Genomic DNA, 19,594 nt, shown 5'->3' with positions numbered 1-19,594 from the left:
CCCTCTGTCTCCACTCTGCATAGCAGACGTGGTATAAGTCTGAGTGGGGGGGGGCATAAATCAGCCGATAATGCCCCCATGTAGCCACCAACGCGTTTGCCGCGTTCACCCAGGGATCTTTTGAGCTATCCACAAACCTCTGTACCGATTGAGTTGAGAGGCCAAGAGATCCACATCTGACGTGACCCACCTTAGGCAAAGGAGCTGAAATACATCCGGTTGCAGCGACCATTCCCCCCTGGTCCAGCAGCTGACCACTTAGGTAATCCGCCTGCCAGTTTTCTACGCCTGGAATGTATGAGGCCGACAGAGCTGGCACGCGCCACTCTGCCCACTTTAGGATGTGAGTGACCTCCAGTGCTGAAGCCGAGCTCCTTGTCCCTCCTTGATGGTTGACATACTCCGATGCCGTGGCGTTGTCCGACTGAATCCTGACCAGACGCCCCTGCTGCCTCTGACTATGTCGAGAGGCACCACCTGATCGCCCAAAGCTTCAGCACATTGATCAGCAGATTCTTCTTGCGCCCAGCGACCCTGGGCTGACTGTATGCCCCAAACTTCCCCCCCAGCCGGTCAGGCTGGCGCCTGTTGTGATCACCGTCCAATGAAAAGGAAGGAACAACTTCCCAGACAGAAGGGCCAGAGACCTCAGCCACCAAAGCAGGGAATCCCTGACTAGCTGGCTCACCCGAATTTGACAATCTAGGGATATCGGAGATTTGTCCCATTTGGACAGGATCGCTTTCTGCAAGACTCGAGTGTGGAATTGAGCATACAGTACCACCTCAAAATGGCTACCATGAGACCCAGAACTCTCATGCAAAAACGCAGCGACGACCACCTGCGGACACCAACAACTTCATCGCAGCTTGAAGAGTCTGCAGCTTGTCTGAAGGGAGAAGACTCTCGCCTCTGAGGAGTCCAGAATCAAGCCCAGGTAGTCCAGGAGTTGGGTCGCCACCAACACAGACTTCTGGGAGGTTCAACACCCAACCAAACGCCTGAAGAGTCTGTATGGTGATCGCTACATCCTCCCTTAATTCTGAGGCAGAAGCTGCCCTCAGAAGGAGGTCGTCCAGGTGACCCACGATTGCGATCCCTCGTTGCCTTAGCAGTGGCAGAATTGGGGCTAGCACCTTGGTGAAGACCCTTGTTGCTGTCGCTAGGCCAAAAGGGAGAGCTACAAATTGTTAGTGCCCATCCCCGACCGCAAATCGTAGAAACCAAGTATGCATCCTTGATGTCCAAGGATGCCAAGAAGTCCCCCTGGTGGAGTGTAGCGACCACGGAGCGAACTGATTCCATCCTGAACCTTTGTACTTTCACAAAGCCGTTGAGGGCCTTGAGATCCAGGACCGTACGGACCCCTTCCATCTTTGGGAGTACAAACAGATTGGAGAAGAATCCCTGAAACCTTTCCGGCGTCGGCACAGGTACTATCACCCCTGGCAGCAGCAGATCCTGTACTGCCCCGAACAGGACCTCCCAACGAGCCGGACAAAGATGAAGGTTGGAGGGAAAAAAAATCTATTTGGCGGACAAGAAAGAAACTATCTTGTAGCGTGATGAAACCAGGTCGCAGACCCACTGGCCGGAAAGGTCCACCGGTCTGCAAACTCCGAAAGGCGACACCCCCATACGAGAGTCGAGTGGGGGCAAACCTTCATGTGGCAACAGATTTGCTTGCAGGCTTGTTTGGCTTGCAAAACCAGGGACGCTTTTGTCCCTCAGCGGGCACCTTGTCAGACGGGGAACACTTACCTGCCGACCCGAGTGGACGAAAAATACGCTTCTGAGTGGAAAAAGAGGGCCCCTGCCTACGGTTTGGCTCCTTACCCTTCCGGGACTGTAGGAGCAAATTACTCTTTACCCCAGTATCAATAATGTCATCCAGCGAGGCTCCAAATAGCCCCCCCCCCCGGAAGAGCAAATCCACCAGTGCTTGCTTAGATGCCTGGTCCACAGACCAGCATTTTAGCCAAACCAGATGACGTAGCACCACAGCTGATACTGAGGCTCTAGAAAGCAAGGGGGCCTTATCTAAGGTCACATCACAGACATACTTCAGGCCCTGCACCAACTGGTCTGCCAGTTCCACGCAGACCGAGAAACCTGTTGCTTCTCGAACATGCGATGCAACAATTTAGCCCATTCAGTAAGCGTCTGCGACACCAGGGCCGTGGCTAACACTGGAAAGTCTCCTCAAAGGGGTAACACACTGGCATCCGTCTCGGGACCAAAAAGGCCCGCTGCAGGCTTCCACACTCCTTGTAAATAAACGTATCAAAATAAGTTAGGTAGGGAAACACCTTAGCAGTGTGGGCCGGCTTGTGGGACACAAAATGGACCAACACCCCTGCAGATGCCCCCGCCGTATACTCTATCTTTAGAGTATCCCCCACCGCTGTGATAAGTGATCCTGCTAGCGTTTTTTCCTGAGCTGACCCGGACACGGAGTCATCCTCACTGTCCGAACGGTCCTGGTCCACATCCTCTAAAACGCCAGAACAGGGGCCACCTGCCACAGCAGGACCCGAGTCTAAATCAGAGCTGTCCCCAGAAGATGGTGGGGGAGGGTGCATTTTTTACCCCCCCCCCCCTGCACCCGCATTTCGCTTTCACCCTGGCAACAAAGGACTCCAGGACTGCAGACAGAGTGTCCATAGACACCGCAGGTGCAGGGGAACCAGTTGCAATAACAGGGATGTCTGGGGAAGAAGCGCCAGCTTCTGACGCCATGCTGACCCACTCTCACCTGCCACCACTAGGGACCTAAGGCAAGCCACACAAAATGCCCACCCTCCTAGTTGCCACAGACTGAGGGGCCCCCCGCAGGACTCACCATCCTGACCCAGGTACTCTGCTGTGCTGCCACCGTACGCTCTGCCCTGTGCCAGCCACGAGGTGTTCTGTGTCAGTTTTGAACTGTTCTAGAATGAACCAGCTGGCCAGCGCTAGAGTAAAACAAAACTGAGGCTACTAGAAAATGGCTGCCTCAGCAAAAAACATCTGAGAGCACTGGGAAAATGGCCGCCGGACTTAAAGAAAATTGCCACGGTTAAGAAACTGGCTGCGGCTACAGAAAATGGCCGCGGTTCACGCCGTGGACAGTCTCCCACATGGCACACACAGATACCCCAAAAAAAGCCTAAAACCATGGAAAATTACAAGCGGACCACCAACCATCCAGTGCAGCTCCCTGCCAGGACCCAGAGCCCCCCCGGCCATGTAAGTGCATTGTACCCCCTATGCCCAGTCACACAGCGACCCATCAGCATGGGGAGGAGGGAAAGGGACAGGGAGAGACGAAAGGGAGACTGAGAGACCCCCTAGTCGACCTCCCAGGAAATGCGCAGCTGCTCCATCCTGTCGAGACAGGTGGAACTATACTTACCCCTCCTGCAGGGACTGTTGGACGCATTCCACGGACAGACCCATCACCCGAGCAGTAGGGGGTGGCTGACTACAACATACAGGGATATACAATGTAATACTAACATATAATCACACACATAGGTTGAACTTGATGGACTTGTGTCTTTTTTTCAATCTCACCTACTATGTAACCATGAATACGGCACGCAATGAATTGTCAATTATATTTTGTTTAATACCAGCTGATGCTTATTTACATATGCCCTGACCTCTTAAAATGCAAGGATCACTTTAGTAAAATGTTATCATATGCGATCAAAAAAAGATGGGCATGCTTAGAGTTCTTAAACAAAATAAAAGGTGTAATGTTTATGCAGGAATCCCTGTGGCCTCAAAATTTCAAGCGTTTGTCCAGAGTAAAAGTTGAGAAAGCCTGGCATAAGACATGGCAATACTTAACGTCAGTTTAAAAGCAGTGAATATATGAATGTTTTCAAATCCAACTCCAGGAATTACAAAAAAAAAAAAAAATTACCCTTGCGATGCGCCCCCCCTTAACATTAGGGTAGGGCATACCCCCCCCCCCCCTTTAACATTAGGGTATGAGGAATAGTGGATAATACTTACCTTACTCCTTTCTCCAACAGGCTCCATGTGCGAGACTGGTCCCTGGAATTGTCTTCCCTTAGGAGTGCCCCAGCCAGCAGTCACACAATGTTGTCATCGGATACAATGCAAGGTCAATAGCCCTGCATTGTACATGGACAGAAAATATCAGGTCCCAAAACAGAGGAAAGGTACACCTTTCTCAATTTCTCAATGCCTAGCGTTAACCATCATTGACCATTTGCAGAGCAAGGGAGCCTCACTTCAACTTCAGGGATAGATTTTTGCAATGTTTGGGTTGTAGTAAATGTTACAATTTTCTTAGGGAGCACACCCTGCACTTCTGCTTTTCTCACCTAGGAACGAATGCATTAATTCCCCCCCCCCCCCTGCAAAACTTTCAGGGATTCCCACATCACGCATATCAAGAAGCTTTGAGGCTATGTAGAACACAATGGGTATCTGCAGTGAGGCATCATCAGCTAGCTGCTAAGATGCAGAAGAGACAGCCAGCTCCCTGATGAGGTCAGCAAAGAGGATGGCGTCATGAACCCTGGAGTGCAGTGTCTTTCAGTGGATTGCTGCAGGACAGTGCAGGATTAGCTAGGTGGTCGAGTATGTTATTTGGGCTCAATCCAGCAGACATAAGAACAGTTCCTAATACTACATGTTAGATATTTTTGTGGTATCACAATTGCCATTATAGTCATGAGTGACTGACAAATTTCTTTGTAACATAAGGTTATGTTTCTTACCTGAACTGTCTCCTTACAATTATAGTATCATTATTAACCCAACTTTGTCTTGGAAAATTCTGAAATGAATCCAGCACATTTAAAGTGTCTTTCACAATTACATTTTACTTTTACCAGCAATATAAGTAAAAACTGTTGTCCTTTTGCTGCAGCAGATGTGGGGGACACATCTGGGTTACTACCTCTGGTAATTATCTTTACGATAAGTATGACACCAAGCAAATAAACAAGAAGTTGTCAAGTACTTAAAAACACCTCAAAAAACACCATACTCACTTCTTTTCCAAGTGGCATTCCACTGCCAAGGGCACAAGTTAGTCCAATGACTTTGGCAATAAAAGTTTTAAGGGTAAGATATTCTTTTAGCACCACACCACGCAGGATAGTCTTCATCTCTGGAATGCCAGAGCCTAGAATAAATATAATGAGGTGATAATGAGTAAGAGTCTACTGAAGGAACAAGGCATGTAACAATTTGCGACACAAATGGTAGCAGAGATTGAAATATTAACAGTAAGGCTAGCTATTCATATCTATATATCTACATCTATATCAGCAATAAAAATATTTTTTTTAAAAAGCTCCAAGTACATAAAACGTAGCAGGTGTGCCTACGTACAAAAATTAGAGTTATGCTTACCGGTAACGTCTTTTCCAGCAGTCTTTCAGGACAGCCACTAAGAGATAGTCTCCTCCTCTTCCTCTGGAAACACTGCACAAGCCCATAAATTCTCACTTCCCCTGCCGGACCTCAGTTTAGATCGAGATTACCTCCGGCCAGCTGGGGAGACACAAGAAAAAAAATGAATAACACATTGTCAAATACCATTATCCTGCTGCGTTCTGTTTTTTGTAAGACTCCCCCCAATTTTTGGGTGGGTAACTAGGGTTGTCCTGAAAGACTACTGGAAAAGACGTTACCGGTAAGCGTAACTCTAATTTTTCCCTAATCGCCTTTCAGGACAGCCGCTACGAGAGGCTAAACGAGCACTTACCAGTTAGGTTTTGCAAGCTGTAGTCCCACCCTTTCGCCCAAAGGCCTGCTCACCTGCCGACACCAGGTCCACTCTGTAGCGTTTTGCGAAAGTGGGGTAGCTGGACCATGTTGCTGCCCTGCAAATCTGTTCTGGCGTTGTTCCCGCTCTTTCTGCCTGGGAGGCTGCCATAGCTCTTGTAGAGTGCTTTAACACCCACTGGGATTTCTTTCCCTGCAACTGAATAAGCCTGCTCGATGGCTACTCTGAGCCGAGATGTCTTACATCCTTTTCTGGCCCCCGGAAAACAAAACAAATAAGGAGTCTGGCCTTCTAAATGCCTTGGTCAGTTCTAAATAGTGTAGGTTACATCTCCTAACATCCAAATAATGACATTTCAATTCCTTCTCACCTGAAGGATTGAGACAAAACGAGGGTAAAACTATTTCCTGGCTTCTATGAAAGCTGGATGCCACTTTCACCAAAAAGGCCGGATCGGTCTGTAAAACTATCCGGTTCGGGAAAATAACGCAAAAGGGAGACCTGACTGATAAGGCCTCCATCTCACTGACCCTCCTGGCAGTTGTTACCGCTACCAGAAAAACTGTCTTCAAAGTAAGCTCTCTTAGTAAACACTCTTCTAAAGGCTCAAAGGGGGGTCCCGTTAAGCTTTGTAAAAGTAAGGATAAATCCCATCTGGGAAAGGGCAGACCCTGGACCGGTCTCTGTCTAGTCAGGGCCCTAAAGAATCTGACTACCCATGGGTTGGCAGCCAGATGCTTTTCTAAATAAACACTGAGGGCTGACACTTGAACCCTGAGGGTACTAATGGATAAGCCCTTATCTGCCCCACACTGCAAAAATTCCAACACCGCAGAGGAGCTCCGTACTGGAAAAGAGCTTCCTACACACCATTTATTGAAACGTAACCAGACCTTTTCATAGATCTGGCGCGTTTCCTTTTTCCTACTATCAAGGAGGGTAGAAACTAGCCTCTCTGAAAACCCCATAGCTTTTAATATACCCTCCTCAGTAGCCAGGCCGCTAACTTCCACTGACGTACTCATGGACAGAGGACTGGCCCCTGAGAGAGGAGATCGTCCTGAGGGGGCAAGAATAAGGGAGGTTCTACAGCCAACTGTTTCAGTATTGAGAACCATGCTCTCTTGGGCCAATGCAGTGTCACCAGAATCAGAGATGTGCTTTCCATTTGAAACTTTCTCAGAACTGCAGGCAACAACGTGGAAGGTGGGAAGACATAGTATGTTCTGAAGTGCCATTTCTGGTCCAGAGCGTCCACACCTAAAACTCCCTCTCCCCTTCTCAGGGAGAAAAAACAGGGGGTTTTTGCATTGCTTTTGGACGCGAAAAGGTCGACCTCCAGAGGCCCCCATCTCTTTATTATGAGATTGAAGATCTCCTGGTTGAGAACCCAGTCGCCCTCCCTCAGCCTCTTTCGGCTGAGAAAGTCTATCACGTTTCCCCCCCCCCTCAGGAAAACTGCTGAGAGTGAAAGGGTGTAGGTCTCGGCCCAGCTCAGGATTTCTGTTGCTAAAGACAATAGGGCTCCGCTTCTCGTGCCACCCTGCTTGTTTAAGTAGGCCACTGCGGAGGAGTTGTCCGACCACACCTGAATGTGGTGGCCCAGGAGCTCTTTTTTGGAAAACCTGAGGGCTAGTCTCACTGCCCTTAGCTCTTTCCAGTTGGACGACCGAGACAGCTCATCGTCTTCCCAAATGCCCCGAGCTAGAAGGGAACCCAAAATGTGCCCCCCAACCTCTGCCACTTGCATCTGTGGTAACTACCCAAGAAACCGGGATGAGCCACAGACGTCCTTGCGACAGGTTTGTCACTTTCCTCCACCACCAGAGGGATCTCTTTACTTGGTGTGGAACATGTACTAGGGTGTCTAGAGCCTCTTGACTGTGGTCCCATACCCCTAGGACGAAGATCTGTAGGGGACGAAAATGTAGTCCCGTCCACTGCACTGCTGGGAGGGTAGATGTAAGTAGACCCAATACTGACATCAGAAACCTTATGGAAAACAGCTGGTTGCTCTGAAGAGAGGCCACCGCTCTGTCCAGCTTTTGCACCTTCTCTCTCGGCAGAAAAACTCAACAGTGTTGAGTCCAACAGGAATCCTAAATAGGAGATCTGTTGCGAGGGGATCAGACTGGACTTTTTCAAGTTTAGTAGCCACCCCAGGTCTGTAAGGACCCTTTTGGTTAGGTCGAGATCCTTGACCAACTGTATTGGGGACGCTGCAAAGAGCAGGTCATCCAGGTAGGCTATTAAAGATATATCCCCTGGAGCCGAAGAAAGGCCATGGCTTCTGCCAGGACCTTGGTAAAAATGTGGGGTGATGAGGATCCAGTCTTCCTCCCACTGTAACTGGAACGTCACTGGGTTTTACGGGGCTGGTCAGGAGGGCGAAAAATCGCCCCTCCTCTGCCCCTGCCTTTTTGGGGCCAGGTTTTCTTTTTTCCCTCTGGTTTTGGGGTTTCCCTGCGCCCTTGCAGATGAAACCCCTTTTTTGTTCCTATGGTATAGAACAGTCTCCAGCCCTGGGCCAAAAAGGAGGTCCCTCGTCAAAGGTATCCCACACAGTTTTACCTTGGAGGCACTATACCCTGGCCAAGTCTTTAGCCAGAGGGCCCTTCTGGCCGAATTGGCTAGAGCCGCTGTTCTGCCTGACATGCGAACAGACTCAGCAGAGGCATCTGCTATGTAAGCGACACCTCGCAGCATAGTAGGGAAGGATGACAGAATGGTTTCCTTATCTGTGCCCGCCTCAATATGTTGTTGGATATTGCGAGAGCCTTTGCTCTAAATTGCGAGCCACTACTGTAACTGCCATTTCAGGCTTTAATTTGCCGATAGCGGAGTACCACGTTTTTTTAAGCAGAGAGTCAATCCTTTTGTCCATGACATCTGCCAAGGCCCCCATGTCTTCAAACGCCAGATCCGTGTGTCTGGAGACCTGGGAGAAGGCGGCATCTAATTTGGGACTCTCATTCCAAATGCATGCCGGGTCCTCTGAAAATGGGAATCTTCTTTTAAGGGATCTAGAAAAAAGGGCTCTCAGGATCCTGCCACTCCTTTTTAACTGTTTCCATCAGTACCTCGTGTACTGGAAACACCCTTCTCTTTTGTTCCCCTAAACCCGAGTACATTTGATCATGAAGGGTTAGGGGTTTCTTATCCGCCTGGATACCGAGGGTTGTATAAATCGCTTTTAAGAGGTCCTCTACCTCATCAAGGGATAATTTATATCTGGAGGTTTTCCTGGACCCCCCGTCCTGGCCCTCCCCCTCTGAACCCTCCTGGGAATCGGAAGAGGAACTGTCTGGAAGTCCCCTTCCTGTCCCTGAAGGGCCTGCAACCTCTGTCCCCCCTGTCGTAGCAGGTTGAACCGGAGCAGAACTCTATGTTGGACCCGTGGGAAGCTGAAACTTTTCAAACAGGGATCTAAATGAAGAGAAGGTGGACGAGAGCTCTTTGACTGAAGCTGTTAGTCCTGACTCCTGTTCAGATTCCCTTTCCTTAACAAGTGAGTCTATGCAGTCTCTGCACAACACTTTTGTCCACGATTCCCCTAAAATTTCCCTACAGGAGGCACACTTCTTTTTAGAGTTATGCGTGGACTTAGTTTTTTCCGTAGCTTTCTGAAATATAAGTAAAAAAAGGAAAAAACAGAAAGAGAAAAAAAGTCACTACAAAGCTCAAGATACAACCCTGGGAGTGCAGTAGATCCCTCTTTAAATGCAGGGATATGAGCCGAGCCTCCCCTCCCCCCCGGCCACCCAGAGGGTCTGCCCCCCCCCCCATTGATAGGAACCATACATGGGGGGGGCAATCCTAGATAGAGTGTACCCCTCCCCAGGGTGCTCTTACCTTAGGAATGCTGGAGGTAGTGTCTGTTGGTTGAGCATCGGCTTCCAACATGACTGCAGGTGGCTGCTTACTACCGAGTCTCACGCTGCCTGTGCACGTTCCCGACTTGTCTCCAGCTTGTGCCCGGCCCTCCTATCAGCTCCACGACCTGGAAGTCGATCATATTCGAGGTCAAGCCTTAATTTCCGCCAGATACGGTGTCGTCCGTCATTCGGCCCGCTCGGTTCCAAAAAAAAAAAAGCCGGTCTGTACCCTTGTACAGGGAAATCCGAACAGCTTGCCAGCTGCGTCCCTGTAAACGCGATAGGAGTCCCCAATGACCTGAAGAAGCCCTAGACTAAGAAGGGGTGGCAATACCTGGTAAGGCAAGTAAGCCGAACGTTAATTCAAACGGCTTGAACCCAGTTTCTCTTTACGAAAACCCCTGCTTCTCTTAACCGGGTTCACAAAAAAAATGGCCACAGCCTCCCTGACTGACCGGCCTGGTCCCTGCACAGTGTCTCCCCCCCCGGAGGAAACATTAATAACTGAGGTCCGGCAGGGGAAGTGAGAATTTATGGGCTGGCGCAGTGTTTCCAGAGGAAGAGAAGGAGACTATCTCTCGTAGTGGCTGTCCTGAAAGACGATTAGGGAAAACAAGGGGCCAATCAATCATGTTTAATGCTAAATGTGACATACAAAGGCTTTTATTGTTTATGGATAATATATTTATTATATAGTATATATATTGGATTTTTTTTTCTTTTACTACCACTACTAATGCCAGTGATCAGAGACTTACAAAGGGGACTGCGAAAGTATGGCGAGCAATCCGACGATAACTGACGCTGGGGAGGAACTGCCATTGACTGCTAATACACACGGTCACTGTATCAATTACATTTTGACTAGGAAGTGGTTTAAGGGCGATCAAGGGGGTTAAATGTGTGCCTAAGTATAGCCTTACGTTATACAATATTTTGCACAATTTTCCTTTAGATTTACCAAATCCATATTAATATAAGATCTAAACACTTTCAATTTGTATGCAATCAGGCAGGCATTTACACTACATAGATGAAAGTAAATCTAAAGGAAATTAAATAAGAAATTTTTATAATGTATGGCCAGCTTAATGTGTAATGTATGCTGATTTTTACTAAAGGTCCTTTTGTTTCTTATCCCTGCAGGGATAAGAAACAAAGATTGTTCCCTCTGTACAGAGCCCTGTGTTGATCGTAACACAGGGCTCTGGGCTGTATTAGCACACAGCCAATGAGCAGGTCCCCTCCAGGACTTGCTGACAGACTTCCACTGTGTACACTCACAGCAGGAGGTGTCAGTAGGGAGGCACACATGCATGCCCCCTTAACCTGGAAGCAAGAAGCCACCAATGGGTTCATCGCTATGCCTGCCTGCAGTATATTGCAGGCAGGCAGTCCATACGCAAGAGGTTAAAGAACAACCAACCTTTTCCTAAAGGAAATCTGTGCTAAAAAATATGTAGACTTCTCTGCTGAGTTATCTTTGTAAACATGCTAGTTGATAGACTGTCACACTTGTTTTGGATCCGAACTAGAAAAGCTTGGTACCTTGTTTCTGTCCCCCTGGCCAAATTAATCCTTAATATAAAAGTGTGCACACTTGAAGTCAGACACTGACACGTAGTTCAGTATACAGATACTTCTCCTTTTTATTTCCTGAACTCCGGCTGATATACCATAAGCCGGATATCTTACTATCAAATCAAAAATTAGATAAAAGACAGAGTGTACAAACCACAAATTATACCTATTCATTATTGTGAGGAAGGATAAGCTTTATAGCTGGGTCATGTCTAAAAAAAGGGAAAAGCAAGCTATCGTAGCTAAAATAAGGTCTTGTTTTCAGCCCCCTTCCTCTTGGGTGTAGTGTCACGGTGGCCGAGAACAGGGGCCATCTTCTTTTTGACATTGCTTTTTTTTATTTTTTATTTTTTTTAACTCTTGCAGTTTCATTTCACATGAAGGGAAAAGCTGGCAGACATCTTAATTATGATTAAATGAGTATGATTAAGGTTGATAACTGATAATGAAAGATAAGCACTTCTATCTATAAGATTACCAGAAATAGGCATTTCACTTATAACACTCATGATCGCATCCATTACACACTTATGCAATAGCTTCAATACATTCTGACTCACTGACCCAAACCAAAAGCACATAAAGGCAAAACGTATTTTCTGCACACTTGTTCTGGGTAAGGGTCTATGTCAATGGGCTTTGGTCCTGCGTCAATGCCATTAGTTTGAAATGCTTCTGAAATTACTGAAAATTAACTCACAGGTGCATCTGACCTCTGATTAAATCTGCTCCAAGCAGGTTGTGCATTCCCATAGACTTCTATAGAAATGCACAAGTTGATCTAAGCAAGAAAAAGCTGGACAACACAGGCCCCAAGTGGCTCAAATGTTTATAATTAAATATGTAAACAGAACATTTCATATTGCTGATATGTGCCTGCTGATCCATGTACTTGTATGACAAATGTATCCTGTTCGCTTTGTGTGAAATGCCTAGTGTTCCTGCCAATCACTCTATTGTCCTATTAAACCTGACCACACTAGGCATGAAAGCACAGCATGGTCAGTTCTCAAGAAGTGCTGGGAACTCAGCCTACTCTCCTCCAATGATCAGACTTGTGCTGACATGCGCCCCCCCCCCCCCCCCCGCTGCACAGCCATTCACTGGGAAGATCTGTATCCTGCCGTTTCTCCTCCCCAGCTCTCAACTGAGAATTTATTTTTATATGTATTACATATACTTTAAACCACGATAGCCAAGCCACTACAATTTTCAATGAGTTCAGCAATAAAAGGCTACAGTGAGCATTCAGAAAGTATTCACAGTGCTTCACTTTTTCAACATTTTGTTTTACAGCCTTAAAGTGGATGTAAACCCTAAAAAAAATGTTTTAATTAAAGCTTGTACAGTATAGGTTTTCATGTCATCTGTACCCAGTCTCGCCACGAAGAGTTTTAATCCAGCTCTGAGCAGTCATCTTATCTTTTTTTTTCAGTGAGATAAAAACTGACAGAGAAATAGGAGTCAGTTCTAAAAAGGAAAAATAACACAATAAGGGAGCCCCCAAAGCTGCATAACCCACAAGTATACAAAAAACACAGGAAATTTCCCCAGGGGTTTTTTAGCAGTAGAGAGTTGGTGTGAGAATAATTGATGTAAAAAAAAAATCATTTAACAGACAATAGTAATTCCAAATGAACAATAATACATCATCCATATAGGTAGTGCGACAAAAACAAACATGGAACATCACTCATAGCAAAAAAACTCTATGTACAGGCATGGTTTGCCAATTGTATTCGTAACATATGTATCCACATGAAAAACTCTGATGCATTTCGACCCTTGCGATTTCCGGTCTCTTCAGGGGGATTTATATTCTAGGGAAATGTCAAAATATCTAATTAAAGACTTTGGACAATGTAAAAATATACATAGGTATAGTATTTCAAATTAAGCAAAAATCATGTCTCCATGCATATAGAGGTATAGTTACCAATGGGTGGATGAGGACATGAGGATGTGTCGCACAAACCGGCATTGCAGGATTATAGCCGTCCAGTGATCCCATCGCTGCCACATGTTCCCCCCGCACCCTCTGGGTGGGTGCATAGTCAACTGAGCTTACAGTGGGCCACGTTTTGGGACCCAGAGAGGAGGATGGGGGATAAAATGCCTGCAGATAGACATACAAAAAAACTTTTTGTAAGTCGTCATTAAATAATATAATATTAGAGGGAGTATATAGAAGTGCTTGGCAGCTGTAGGCTTATTATTACTTGGTCATTAATAGATTCATATTATAGAAGAATTAAACTAGTTATACATGGCATGGCGTAGTTTATTCGTTAGTTATATTGATTATAAGAGGGATTAGCTGACAGTGAAAAGAAGGTGGGTGAGGGATGGGGTGTGGTGATGTGGTAGGTGAAGTGAAAATGCATGATGTGAGGTAAACTGATGATGGGGCAAGAGAGGTGTGAAAGTGAAAACAAAGCAAAACAAAAACAAACTGCTGAAAAAGGAAACTGAAACAACAAAATATTGGAAGTGTGAAGTGACAAGTGTGGGCAACTAGATGAGTGTGGAGGGGATAATGCATGCGTGTATATGTGTGTGAAGAAAAAGAAAAAAAGGGGGATAATTAAATAAGATGGTGAAAGTGAGATGGATCAAGGTGCCAAACACAAGTGATATGACACTGAATACTATATGCATAAAGTGAGGGAGTAGGATTATGGTTATATTACAAAAGAATAATATTGTGTGGGTTAAATAGCAATGTTAGTAAATGAATGGGTGTCGTATAAGTACAAGGATTACCCAGTCAGAATCATTCCAAAAGCTGCACTTACCAAGCACTCCATCAGTCTTGTATTAGTGTATGACAGCACTACCAGGGAACACCTCAAGATCTCCTGGGAGCTGTGGGATTTTAAAGTATCTGCATGATTTGTCCATTGTCTGCAGGTGTCAGGCCCCACCCAATCCACCCTCCCACAGGTCTACAACACCAAAAGCACGTCGTCCGCATGGTCCCCTCGGCATTCCGGAAGGCATGAGCCCTGGCCTAAGCCATCGCCTCCGATGCAAAGGCGCGACGTCACTGATAGTCGGGTGGCGATCACGAAATGCCGCCGGCACGGAGAAGGCCCCCCACAGTGGCCCAAAAAGGACTCAACTGTAGGAAAACAAACATTGGGGAGAATCGCAGATAACATCTGCGTCTCCCCTCCGTGCCGGGAAGCAGGACGGAAAAGAGGCACCCCCCCAGTGACGCAGGGCTGAACACAGCGGTTCGCACCAAGGGGATGGACAAAATGGAACACTGCAATGCATGCAAAGTAGTACAAATAAAATCATTTACAAATCATATGTTAATATAGGTATATTGTTGGTTGAAGGAGCCAAAGGCATATACAGTGCCATCAATTACATAAAAAAGATGGAGGGGGGAGAAAAAGAAGGTAACTTTTTGCACCCCAAGAGAAAGGATATACTCCTATGCTCAAACAGTGATTCCACTTGTCTGAGCTCAAATGCAGGTGCCTTTCATTATAGGCTATTACGCTTTGTATACGTCCCTTTGTCACCTCAAGGGCGACTAAAGGAAAAATGCCTGCATTTTGACTTTTCAAAAAATTGGCAGTATGTCTTGGCTCATATCGGGGCTCACATGTGTTAAAAGGGGGAAAAAAGTCCCAAAACGTGGCCCTCTGTAAGCTCAGTGGACTATGCACCCACCCAGAGTGCGCGGGGGAACATGTGGCAGTGATGGGATCACTGGACGGCTATAATCCTGCAATGCCGGTTTGTGCGACACATCCTCATGTCCTCATCCACCCATTGGTAACGATACCTCTATATGCATGGAGACATAAATTTTTGCTTAATTTGAAATACTATACCTATATATATTTTTACATTGTCCAAAGTCTTTAATTAGATATTTTGACATTTCCCTAGAATATAAATCCCCCTGAAGAGACCGGAAATCGCAAGGGTCGAAAATGCATCAGGGTTTTTCATGTGGATACATATGTTAGGAATACAATTGGCAAACCATGCCTGTACATAGAGTTTTTTTGCTATGAGTGATGTTCCATGTTTGTTTTTGTCGCACTACCTATATGGATGATGTATTATTGTTCATTTGGAGTTACTATTGTCTGTTAAATAAATGATTTTTTTTACATCAATTATTCTCACACCAACTCTCTGCTGCTAAAAAACCCCTGGGGAAATTTCCTGTGTTTTTTGATAGGAGTCAGTTCTCCCCCCTTGCTGTGAGTGACAGGTGATTTACATATCTCATGCACAAGCCTGACAGAGGCATTCTATGTAGTTCAGATCCCCCCTCCTTTCTTCTCCAGCTCTACCAGGACTGGGCATGCTGAAGTCATGTGGTGACTTTTCTGGGTTTTGAATGGCTGTTAGTGATCATAGCAGAAGTTCAGTGTAAAATACACAGGAAAAAATGCATGTTGACAAGGGGAGTGCAGAGGTGGGTGGGGAGTCTACTGACATCAAGACTCCACCCACCGAGCTCCGGGCAACAGACCCACCACAGAATCTGCAGTTTTTTGGGTCTCATAACAGACAGAAGGGAGACATTTGACAGGTAAGGGTACATGCAGGAGGCATGTATATCCTCATAGATAACCCCTATGGTAGTAGTTTAGAAAGAATGGGTTGGTTTACATCCACTTTAATAAAAAATTGATTAAAGGGCAACTCCACTTTCGTGGGGGAACAAAATAGCAAATAAAGAAAAAATGGAGTGTACAATTGTGATAAAAGTCATATTGTAATTGAATGTTATTAGACTTCTGATATACAAAGACTGAAGACTCTGGCACTTTGAACTTCAGTCTTTGTATATCAGAAGCTGTCCACCTATGCACCCTATCACACAATTATTTCCTTCCCACCCCCCCCTCTTGTTTATTTCCCCCTCCTCTACTTTTGTATTACTTTACCCATATACTTACTATATCATATATTACTATTTGTTACAGTACACCTTAATGATTTATATCAAATACTACTGCATTGGAAGGGGGATCCTGTCTACACACTTTTCTCCTTTTTGTCCCCTGGATGCCTCTGTCCTGCTGCCGCATTCGTCACTACCTCAGCTCCTGGGTGGACGATGGTTTATCATCCCCCGATACATTTAATCCCAATTACTATTTATTATCATCATTTTTTACCTGTTCTCTACTACTACATTATATTACTGCAGGTAAGAGGGCTAGGATCATAGGTGTTGCTCCCTCTCTTTTCCGATATCAATTAATTTTTAAACCATTATTAATTTTTTGCATATAATTTATTTTAGATACTCCCAACCAGCTGCTCCTAATGAGTGGATATAAGTCCACGAAACGCGTCGAGCTTTCACCCTTGCTGCTATATCATAGTATCCATAGTTCTTATCAGGGGTTCTATTAAAGGGTGGAGACATTGATTTATTTATTATTTATTTATTTTTTACTACAATATGTTCATCATGGTCGTGTCGATTCTGGGTGTACTGCTGCTATTTATTATCTATTATTTATTTTTACTATATGATATATTATTTATTATGTTATTATACCTATTATTATTATTATTATTATTATGATATATTGTATGATATAAAATTATGTCGTGAGATATTATACTAATTATATTTTATTCAATATACAATTGATTTAACTTAATTACATAGTAATATATTGTATCTGCATCATTTTTTTTTTTATTGTTTACCGATTGATTTCAACTAAATACTTGATGAATTATTGCTTCATGCCCATTATTGTCACCTCAGAACACTATTTATATTATATATTAATTAATGTCTCAGCCAACCCTGAGTGTTGTATTTCATATAAAGTCCCCTTGTCCCCCATGTCCCCCTAGCTTTTTTCCCCCTTGTGCATGTATAGATTAGGGATGGAGACCTTTGTGCGGGATGTCCAAGGTCTCATATAAAGTCCCAACTTTGTTCTCCTTTTATTTCAAAAGTGGAGTTACGCTTTAAATTCATGATGTTCCTCAAAATTCTACAAACAATACCCCATAATGACAATGTGAAAGAAGTTTCTTTGCAAATTTATAAAAAAAACGAAAAAAACAAACAAATCACATGTACATAAGTATTCACAGCCTTTGCTAAATACTTTGTTGAAGCACCTTTGGTACCAATTACAGCCTCAAGTCATTTTGAGTATGACGCTACAAGCTTAGCACACCTGTTTTTGGGCAGTTTCTCCCATTCTTCTTTGCAGGACCTCTCAAGCTCCATCAGGTTGGATGGGGAGCGTTGGTGCTCAGCCATTTTTAAATCTCCCTAGAGATACTCAATCAGGTTCAACTCTGGGCTCTGGCTGGGTCACTCAAGGACATTCACAGAATTTCCCATAGCCACTCCTTTGTTGTCCTGGGTGTGTGCTTAGGGTCGTTGTCCCGTTGGAAGATGAATCTTCACCTCATCTGAGCACTCTGTACATTGCTGCATTCATCTTTCCCTCAATCCCGACTAGTCTCCCAGTTCCTGCCATTGAAAGACATCCCCATAGCATGCTGCCGCCACCCCCATGCTTCAATGTAGGGATGGTATTGGCCAGGTGATGAGCGGTGCCTGGGTTTCCTCCAGACTTGACAGGTACCATTCAGGCCAAAGAGTTCAATCTTGGTTTCATCACACCAGAGAATTTTGTTTCTCATGGTCAGAGTCCTTCAGGTGCCTTTTGGCAAACTACAGATGGGCTGTCATGTGGCTAACTGAGGAGTGGCTTCTGTCTGGCCATGCTGCCATACAGGCCTGATTGTTCAAGTGCTGCAGAGATAGTTGTTCTTCTGGAAGGTTCCCCTCTCTCCACAGAAAAATGTTGGAGCCCTGTCAGAGTGACCATCAGTTTCTTGGTCACCACCCTGACTTATGCCCTTCTCCCCCTGACTGCTCAGTTTGGCCAGGCGGCCCGCTCTAGGAAGAGTCCTGGTGGCTCATTTACGGATGATGGAGGCCACTATGCTCATTGGGACCTTCAATGCTGTAGACATTTTTCTGTACCTTTCCCCAGATCTGTGCCTTGATACAATCCTGTCTAGGAGGTCTACAGATAATTCCTTGGTGTGTGCCTTTCCAAACCATGTCCAATCAACTGAATTTACCCCAGGTGGACTCCAATCAAGTCGTAAAATCTCAAGGATGATCTGAGGAAACAGGATGCACCTGAGCTCAATTTTTTTTTTTTTATTCTTTATTTATGGATTGCAGGTAATACAGAAATATACTGAACAAAACATGTTACTCTTCTTTCCTTGGTACCGATCAATACACATATTACAGTAAACAGGTCAATTAGAAATGTACTATGTAATAGCATTGTCAGCAGTGAGTACCCTAAATCTAGGACTCTAGCTCTCCTATCCGGCTGTCTGCCCAGCGTTATACAAGCATCTGGACCTCTCCCCGAGACAGATCCCTTTCAGGCCGTCCCGGAAAGATCCCCTTCGGTGCTATACCTCGCCGCTTATAAGAAGCCGCCTGGGCCGTACCATCCCAAGAGTTGCCATTCCTTGGTAAGGAAGATGAGGAAATATTGTAACAAAGCCCTGAAATCACTAGATTTTTGCTAATTTGAGGGGTAGGGGGAGAGGGGGGTGGGAGCGGGGAAGAGCAGAGCAAGAAGAGAAAAGACAGTAGGGGAAAGAAGGGGGGTAATGTGGACCAGCGCGGTCCGAACGGGGTGAGATAAGGGGAGGGACTCCAGTGGTTCCCGCGAGCCGGGCCCTCCCTTCACCTCCCACCATGGGACTCACAGATAAGTCTTATATTCATCAGAAAACCTGAAAAGGTTCCAGGGCATCCAACGGGCGTCGTGTTCCTCCTCCCTAGTCCCCATGGTCGCCGTCAGCTGCTCCATACAATAGATGTCACTGATCCTCGCGAAACCATTGCATTACTGCCGCTAAGGACTGTTGCTTCCACATACTAGCTATGCATGCCCTGGCCGCATTCAAAAGGTGTTTCAGTAGAGATTTACGGTATCGTTTACCAGACATAGGAGTTAGATTGAGGAATATCGCAGCTGGATTATCCTGAAGGTCTACCGTGGTGAGGTCATGAGTGATCTTAAGAACTTGTCTCCAGAACTGGGTTAACTGCGGGCATTCCCAAAAGATATGAAGCAACGTACCTGCTTGCGTACCACACCGCCAGCACATGGGGCTGTGTCCCGGAAAGATGGCAGCTAGGACCGTGGAAGTCCTGTACCAGCAGCTCAAAATTTTGTAAGTGTTTTCTTGATACTTGCTACACAACGAAGACTTGTGAGCAAAAAGGAGCGCCCGGTTCTTTTGGTCTGTCGAAAATTTAACATTGAGGTCTCTCTCCCATTTTCTAATGAAAGGCGGGTCCCCCTGTGAGAAATGGTCCAAGAAGATGCCATAC

The 19,594-nt window shown here is 45.7% G+C and overlaps 1 protein-coding gene across 2 annotated transcripts in view; it reads right to left on the bottom strand.

Annotated features, from left to right (window-relative positions):
• Positions 1-19,594, bottom strand: part of CLCN2 (chloride voltage-gated channel 2) — a 521,510-nt gene that overhangs the window by 319,143 nt on the left and 182,773 nt on the right. For both annotated transcript variants that reach the window (XM_077487744.1, XM_077487745.1), the window contains exon 5: positions 5,013-5,146. In XM_077487744.1, coding sequence (XP_077343870.1) covers positions 5,013-5,146 — 134 coding nt within the window. The remainder of the gene's footprint in view (positions 1-5,012; positions 5,147-19,594) is intronic.

This window comes from Lithobates pipiens, unplaced genomic scaffold (genome assembly GCF_037356315.1).
Source record: "Lithobates pipiens isolate NorthernLeopardFrog02 unplaced genomic scaffold, aLitPip1_a1.2 Scaffold_18, whole genome shotgun sequence".
In the NCBI taxonomy this organism is placed as follows: domain Eukaryota; kingdom Metazoa; phylum Chordata; class Amphibia; order Anura; family Ranidae; genus Lithobates; species Lithobates pipiens.
Note: the sequence above shows the minus strand (reverse complement) of the source record. Positions and strands in the feature narration are given on the sequence as shown.